This window comes from Notothenia rossii (assembly GCF_949606895.1).
Source record: "Notothenia rossii genome assembly, chromosome: 2".
NCBI classification, from domain to species: Eukaryota; Metazoa; Chordata; class Actinopteri; order Perciformes; family Nototheniidae; genus Notothenia; species Notothenia rossii.
The window spans coordinates 6,032,743-6,041,274 of record NC_136904.1 but is presented as its reverse complement, the minus strand read 5'-3'; the positions used below and the strand labels follow the sequence as shown (position 1 = coordinate 6,041,274).

Genomic DNA, 8,532 nt, shown 5'->3' with positions numbered 1-8,532 from the left:
ATTCCCAGAATGAGGATGAGTACGAAGAGGAGGCGGGACAAGAAGAAGGAGCGCCTGCCTCAAGAGGACAAGGCGACGTAGGGCTGAATGTCTCCAAGAGGTTCGGAGGATTCGTCAAAGGGAGACACGGCTACAGGAAGCTGATGTCTCCGGGAAGATCGTACCAGAAGAGGTATGGCGGCTTCATCGGCATTCGTAAGTCAGCGCGCAAGTGGAACAACCAAAAACGTTTCAGCGAGTTCCTGAAGCAGTATCTGGAGATGAGCTCTAAGGCCACCGAGTACAACAGCATGTCAGAGGACCTCGCCCAACATAACGAAGTTTAGCACCTTCACGCCCCTGACATTTAACTATTTCCTGATGTCTTTGCAATGTATCTCCATACAATGGTTTGTATGTTTATACAAGAAAAGTTATTCCTTCTTCTTTTGTCCGTTCTCCTACGAATGTCCAGCAACACGTGTCAATTTCCGCTCATTACAGGTATTTCAGAGGAAACATGGTTTGCTTTAGGCCTCATAAGTTCTGGTTTTAGTTTAAGAAAAGGTGACATTTGGGATAAAGCAACTACCGAATAGACAAAGTTACGGGACAAATAAGTCATTGTTTGGGTTGAAACTAATTACGGCGTGGTTGAAACTAAAGTACGGAAGTAACAATCAATGTTTGGGTCACAATAGAGATAAACACAGGTGGAATACATCCAAATTGATTTCGTGAATATTAACATAACATATTACTTTTTACTTTACACGTTTAGACCACTGACATTAAACTATTTCCTTGTGTCTTGGTGCCAATTCACGTTCATTTAAGTCTTTTTAAACTTAGGAAAACACTTGTTTTGGTTCAGGCTACAACATTTCTTTGTTAGGTTTAGGAAAATCGTCAGGTTTACCAAATTTGCAGTGTTACGTGACAAAAAAGTCAACAATAATTGCAGAAGTGTCACTACTAAAGTACATAAGTTACTCTTGTGTCAAATCGGACACAAACAATTTTCTTCTTGGTGAAAGTCTTGTGTCCATACATCCGTGCCGGCCTCCCCCCTACGCAGAACTCTTGGTTTTTATACTTTCTGGCTCGTAATTAACGTACACATTCAAATTGATTTCATGGGATATACACAAACTACATTACTTTTGGAAGTAAAGCTACAAGTAGGCTATGAGAACAGTATGTTACCTCCCTCATTCTTGTTGCGTTATTTATTTATTTTGGTGTCACCAAAGTACTAATCAGTAATTTACCAAATAATAAGCCTAAGATTCTCATTGCATGCCTCTGACGACGATATGATTGCCCTATTTTTTCCACCGCATAATTATGATGCAATCGATTAGCCTTGAATTATCAAACGTTCTCAAGAAAATGAACTCTCTCGGAGAGATGTAGAAATGTCTCCGCTCTGCACCGTCTTTGAGACCTCCCAGGTATTACCTCTGGATGTAACAGGTAGATAACCATGTTTGATTCGAATAACTACCCAAGTCCTTATACGATCAGCTTTAAAGCACTTTGGAATTTGTCCTTCAGAAGTGTGCTGTACAATACAGTATTCATTTCTTTTCAGACCCTAAAAGTCAAAGGTTTTAATATTGTAAAAAAAATTTTTATCGCAATTTAGCTCATTTGGGTTCAAGAGACAAATCACAAAGATATGTTTTCTCTCAATTAAGTTAGTCATTTATACTTTTTTACTTGTCCCTTGCAGTGTTTTAATGTTTCCTACAAGAAGTACTTTACAAAGCATGATTTGGTTATAAAATAATTGTACATTTTCTTTTTAATTTTCGATAATTGGAACAAATCTAAGACCATCTCCGGACAGCTTCATGTCTTTCAATCATTTTTGACAAAATATTATAAGAGTGCAATCTTTCTTTAAAGCATGGGCAAGAGTTGAAAATGAATAAGACCAATGTGTTAAAATCAGCAATTTGAAACGTCTTTCTAAAATTGTTAATATAGGTTTATTAACAATGAAAAAAAACGACATCCTTATGAAGAGCGGACACAATTATATTAATACATTTGACCATTTAACTCCCACAAAATGAATTCCCCACTATTACAGTATTTGAATTAAGAGCTTTAGTATCAAAAGTGAATTGGCGTATCTCAGGACGTTAATATCATTTTTTATAGCGTTTATTTCCCAAATTCATTACTGTGCTGGGTCATCTGTACAAATTACCAACTCTTCCTACATCTTTACTACGCTACCATCTTGTGGCAAAATGCAGTCTCTGTCAAAGGACAATACCAGTGGTTTTTTTTTTCATGTTGTTGCATTTTGGTTAGGGTAATGTCGGCAGTAATGTAAAGTATAGTGTATGTGATGTGTGGTCAATAAGTGAAAAAAAGAACACAACTAGACGTCACAGATTTATCACTGTGCCAAAACACACCTGAAACAAGGCTACTGAGGCAGGTTTAATACAACACACGTCTTCTTTCAAATGGAAGTTTATACTCAGCACTTTTTCTGCATTTTCTGATCTGTGTGCTAAACTGATGTTATGTACAAGTGAGCATCGTCGCTGTGTCCGGATGCCAGTGTGTACAAACTTTATATTATTTTTCTTCAAACTATAATGGTGTGAAATGTTGCCCACTATGATAACTTGTAAATAGCATTTAACAATGTCAATAAAATAGTTTACTATTTCCTTCGTGGCTTGTTATGCACCAACTGATTATGTGTCTTGAGGTGTTTTGTTCATATATTTTCAGTACCGGGGGTTATCAAAAAAGGGCCCCTTTATATGCTTTTTGGGCATTTCCCTTTCCTGTTGGTTGGTTTTTGTGAATCTAAAAACGTTTTGCAGTAAGTTAGAGGTTGAATAAAAGTGTAAATTAACTGAAGAGCAAGAAAATACAAATATTTCCCAATGGTAATACCATAATGTGTTCATATTAATCTACAAAGCAACTGTACTTATATATAAACCCATAGAGCCCTCTATTGCAATGTCAAACAACTGTAAACTGGTAAACTATCATATTAAATGTAAATAAGTACATTCCCTATAAATGTAATTACACAATACAAATTACACACTTTATACATTATTTGTATCATAAAGTAAATTATATATTACATTTATTTTACATAAAATACACACCGAAAATAAACTATTTATAAACTGAATAATTTTCTTAAAATCGCACTTTTTTAAGTAAACACAAATAGAGACAATGATGCCACTTGTGAGTATGCATGCATGGAGATAAACACATAGAATAAAAACTACTGGCAGATAAAGATAGTCCTATGATAACAGGAGGAGATATATTAACATTTTAAAATGAAATCCCCAGTGCTCCAGCTGGCTTCTGGCGCCCCTCAGTGGTCCTCCTGCGCACAGCTGCACATTGCATATTGCATACCAAAGGTGAGAGGTTTTTAAAGCCCTGAAAGAGACCCCTCACCCGTCCTTAGCTTACTTTCGTTCAATTTCTAGAGGCCTATATAATCATTATGTTGTTGTTGGATCATATAGACACCCAACAATTAAGCCTAGCATAATATTCCAGTTGTTTCCTACTTCCTTGATGCATCAAATACATAAAAAATCCCCCAAAATGACTGCATCTCTGAATTATATTTGTTCAGCCAATCATGCACATTAAGGCTATTTTGTGTAATCTTGAGGACTCGTGTAATATTTCATTTTTCACTCACTGATCCTCCCCTGAAATAGTGTGTAGCCCCTCACAGGAGGCCCACCTTACAGTTACAAACATCTGCTAAAGGCTTTGCTATTAATAACCTTCCCTAACGTTAGGGAAACGTTGACCAACCTGCAATACAAAAAAGTCACTGATTGAGATCTCATTATGCAGAATGTCTAATTTCAGAATAGAGTTAAATCATTGATGGTGCATGGCAACATTTTAGCACAGTTGCCTCACAGTAAGAGGAAATGTTATGCGGGGTGTCTGCATGAAAATTAAAAGATTAAAAGAAAAAGAAGTACAAGGCACCACAAAAACGTGAGTAAATGTGGGTCTACGTGATGTTGCAAAGATCGATGTATAAAGAAACACATGGCTATACCTCAATACAAAAATACAGACTTTGTTCAATACATATACAAAAATATGCAAGTTTAATGAAGAAATGGTAGGCTTACTTAAAGTATTGTAACGTTCGACAATAGGAGTCGGAAACAGGCTTCAAGTTATTAGATGTAATAACTCTTTTGATCGCATACAGATATAGGTTACAGGTTACAGGTCGCAGGGGATGCTTGAGTGACACACCCAGCACCCTATACAGGGTCGCTATAGTATTGTAACGTCCACCCGGACGTGTCGGAATGACGAGTGAAGCGTTCTCAAGTTAAAGAGGTTTATTAACAACCAACGTCTCTCATCCGTCCTTTCTCACTCTCTCTCCTCTCGCGCCAACCTCTCACTCTCCTGCACGCGCCCACACAGACACACACACACCAAACCCTCTGCTCCCCAACCCCGCCCCTACCTGCTCTCCTCACAGAAGCCTGACACAAACAGTTAACAGAACACTTGAACAATAAATGCAGATCGCTACATTGCCCCCCCCTTACTAAGTCCCTCGCCCCGAGGGAATGCATAAAAAGTCTCTGAGGTGGCCCGGGGCTCTTCTTGGTCTCTGAGGCCGCCTTGGAGTGAACACAGGCGGCTGCGCTCGCCGGCTTGGAACATCCTGTCCCGGAACAGGGGGTGAGTTTGGGGGTGGGGGTGAATGTGGGGGGTCAGCAGGGGACACAGTCAGTGAATCGGGGGAAGTGACTGTCTGGTTTCTCCTAGACGATGCTGGGGGTCTAGGCCGCGGATGTGCATCGCCTCTGTATGGGGCCAGCCGGTCCCTGTGGAGGGCCACCCGTCTCCCTCTAGGCGGCAGCTGGACCCTATAAACCACCTCTCCCAGCTTTTCCAGCACCTCACAAGGGCCCACCCAGTGACAGTCCAACTTAGGGCACCGGCCCTTCTTTCTTCTTGGACTATACACCCACACCAGGTCCCCGGCCTTGAAGTCCCCCCCTCTAGCCCTCGTGTCATAGTTTCTTTTCTGTCTCATGCCCGCCTTCTGCAGCTGATCGCGGGCAAAGGCATGTGCTGACTCCATTCTATCCTGGAGCCTCCTGGCATATTCCGGTCCCGGAGGAACCGCTGGTGTGTCGGGGGGTCGGCCAAAAGCCATTTCTGCTGGTGTCCGCAGCTCTCGCCCCAGCATGAGCAGGGCCGGTGTGCATGAGGTGGACTCCTGCACAGCCGATCTGTAGGCCCAAAGAACAAGAGGGAGGTGCATGTCCCAATCACGCTGATGCTCCGCGGTGAGGATAGCGAGTTGTTTTCCCAGAGTCCTATTGAACCGTTCGACCAGTCCGTCACTCTGCGGGTGCAGAGGAGTAGTCCGCGTCTTTTGCATGCCCAGCCGGTCACACATAGCGGCGAACACCCTCGACTCAAAGTTTCTTCCTTGGTCGCTGTGAATGACCTCGGCCGCTCCAAATCTGGCAAACATGCCCTCCACCAGGGCACCTGCAACGGTCACCGCCTCCTGGTCTGGTATAGCATACGCCTCTGGCCATTTTGTAAAATAGTCCATGGCGGCCAGGACGTAACGGTTCCCCTTCTCTGTGCACGGGAATGGGCCCATTATGTCCACCGCCACCCTCTCCATCGGGGCCCCCACCGCTAGCTGCTGAAGCTGGGCACGTGACTGATCAGTGGGACCTTTGTACGCCGTACAAAGGTCGCAGCGGCGGCAGAAGTCCTCAACATCTCTCCTGAGCTGGCCCCAGTAACAGCTTTGGCGGAGTCGACGCAAGGTTTTAGAGACCCCAAAGTGTCCTGCCCCAGTAGTTCCATGGGAGGCCTTAAGCACTTCTTCCCTCAGCGCCCTGGGGACCACCACCTGCCACCTCTCCTCCCCCGTTGCAGGCTCTTTCCAGGCTCTCTGCAGCACTCCATCCTTCGTCCGGAGAGCCTCAAACTTTGCAACCAGTCCTTTGGTGGCAAGCGAGCACCCAGCAACTTCATTCCACAGTGGCTTTTGTCCTGACTCCACCCACCTCAGCACTGGCTGTAGGTCAGCATCCTCTTCCTGCCGCGCTCTCCATTCGGGTGAGTCGATGATCCGTGCACCTCTGCAGACCGGCTCGGCTGGTTTATGCCTGTGGTCTCGCTCCTCCTCTGCACAGAGCTCCTTTTCTTGGTCCTCTCTCTTTTCACAGTACCGACAGCCGCTGGGAGCACAGGGGCGCCGGGACAGGGCGTCAGCGTTGGTATGGCGAACCCCCGCCCTGTGCTCCACTGTGAAGACGTACGGCGCCAGTCCTTCTAGCCAGCGTGCAATCTGTCCCTCGGGCTCCTTGAAGGACATCAGCCACTGGAGGGCTGCGTGGTCAGTCCTCACTGTGAAGGACAGGCCACACAGGTAGTACCTGAAATGGCTGATTGCTCTCACAATTGCCAGCAACTCTCTGCGTGTCACACAATAGCGCCGTTCAGCTTTGTTGAAGGTTTTGCTGAAATACGCCACCACTTTTTCCCCCCCAGGCCCCACCTGGCTCAACACCGCCCCCATCCCGACGTCACTGGCGTCCGTATCCAGGACGAACGGTAGGCTGAGGTCTGGGGGAGTGAGGATGGGAGACTCCGTCAAGGCCTTCTTTAAAGAGCTGAAGGCCAGCTCACACTCTGGAGTCCAAGCAAAATCACAGTCTTTCTGTTGCAGGCGGAACAGGGGTGCAGCTATGCAAGAGAAGCCACGCACGAACCGCCTGTAGTACGACGCTAACCCAATGAAGCTCTTCAGCTCCCGCAGATTGATGGGGGCTGGCCAGTCCTTTACTGCCCGCACCTTCTCCTCCAGCGTGCTGATGCCCTCTCCTCCGACTCGGTGCCCCAGGAACTCCAACTCTCTCCTCAAGAAACAGCACTTGTCGGGGTGGAGCTTCAACCCCGCTGCTGCTATCCTCTGTAGAACCCGCCGCAGGGCTCCTAAAGCCGCCTGGAAGGAGCTACCATGGACCAGGATATCGTCCAGGTAGACCAGGCACTCCTGTCGGGGAACGTCAGCGAGCACCCTTTCCATCAGCCGCTCAAACGTGGCCGGAGCGTTGCACAGGCCGAAGGAGAGGACTCGAAACTGCCACAGCCCCCTCCCAGTGCAAAAAGCTGTCTTTGATCTGGCTTCTGGGCTGAGGGGAACTTGCCAATACCCGCTGCGCAGGTCTAAAGAGGAGAACCAGGATGAGCCAGACACCAAGTCCAAACACTCATCTATGCGGGGCAGCGGGTATGAGTCTTTCTTGGTCACACTGTTCAGCGGTCTGTAGTCCACACAAAACCTCATCTTTGAACTCTTCTTCTTATTGACCATCACAACCCCCGAGGCCCAGGGGCTGTCAGAGGGCTCAATAATGCCAGCTGACAGCATCTCATCAATAGCGCTGTCTGCTGCTGTCTGATGGGCCAGGGGAAGGCGGCGGGGGCGTGTCTTGACGGGCCGTGCGTCGCCCGTGTCGATATCGTGCTGCACCAGGTGTGTCAGGCCCACTTCCTCTTCTGTCAGAGCAAAAATGTCCTTAAACTCCCACAGCACTTGCCACAGTTCCTCCCGCTGCTCGGGTTTTAAGTCATCACAGCTGCGTTTCCACACCTCCTTCACTGCCGCCCGTCTGTCCCCCTTTAGAGCTGCAGGTTGTTGTTCCGGGGCCGGGGGCCGTACATCAACTGGAGTACGGGGTGTGGGGTTGGGGCTGGGGTTAGCATTGATGACAGGGGGCATGGCTGAAGGGGGGGGGGTTTGGGGTGGGGGAAGTGTTTCAGTCACTCTTGATGTAGGTGGGTGTGGTGTCGTGGCAAGTGTGGGGTGCACCATTTCAACTGTGGGACCCCCTGGAAAGGCCAGCGTGTTCCTCCCCAGGTCTAGCACACAGCGTGCAACCCGCAGAAAGTCAAGTCCTAATATGCAGGAGTCCTGTACTGCCGCAACCCACACCTTAACAGACACAGACAGCCCCCCCACCTGTATAACCACCACCCCTCTCCCAAGCATAGGGGCTAGCTCACCGGTTACTGTTCGCAGTTTCACCAGAGTGGGTGTCAACCGTGTCCCCGCTGGGACCACGTCCGGTCTCATCAGTGTTGCTGTGGAGCCGGTGTCAACAAGGGCCGTCCATGGGGCCCCTGCCAGGGTGACGGGGACATGGCAGAAATCCCCCGCGTGAGTCCAGCCCACCACCCTCACAGACTCTGCGATGTCGTTTGCTTCTGGGGGAAGCGGAGCCCCGCTCCCCCCTCCGTGCAGCTGGGCTCTGTCCACTGGAGACCAGGCACGATGGGACCCAACGGTGGGGGTCTGTGACGTCCCATTTACACAGACCCGGGGGCGTTTCCCTGAATATCAGCATTCATGGGGCACCTTGTGCTAATATGGCCGACCTGGCCGCACCCCCAACACACCAGAGGACCCCGACGAGGACGGTTGCTGCCCTGCGGCGATTGCAGTGCCATAGCACGGATTAGCTCAGT

General features: G+C 47.7%; 1 protein-coding gene across 1 annotated transcript in view; it reads left to right on the top strand.

Annotated features, from left to right (window-relative positions):
• Positions 1–1,864, top strand: part of pnoca (prepronociceptin a) — an 18,006-nt gene extending 16,142 nt beyond the window's left edge. Inside the window, exon 3 of the mRNA XM_079664346.1 lies at positions 1–1,864. This exon is cut by the window's left edge and continues 283 nt beyond it. Coding sequence (XP_079520472.1) covers positions 1–326 — 326 coding nt within the window. The 3' untranslated portion in view covers positions 327–1,864.
• Positions 1,865–8,532: the final 6,668 nt, after the last annotated feature.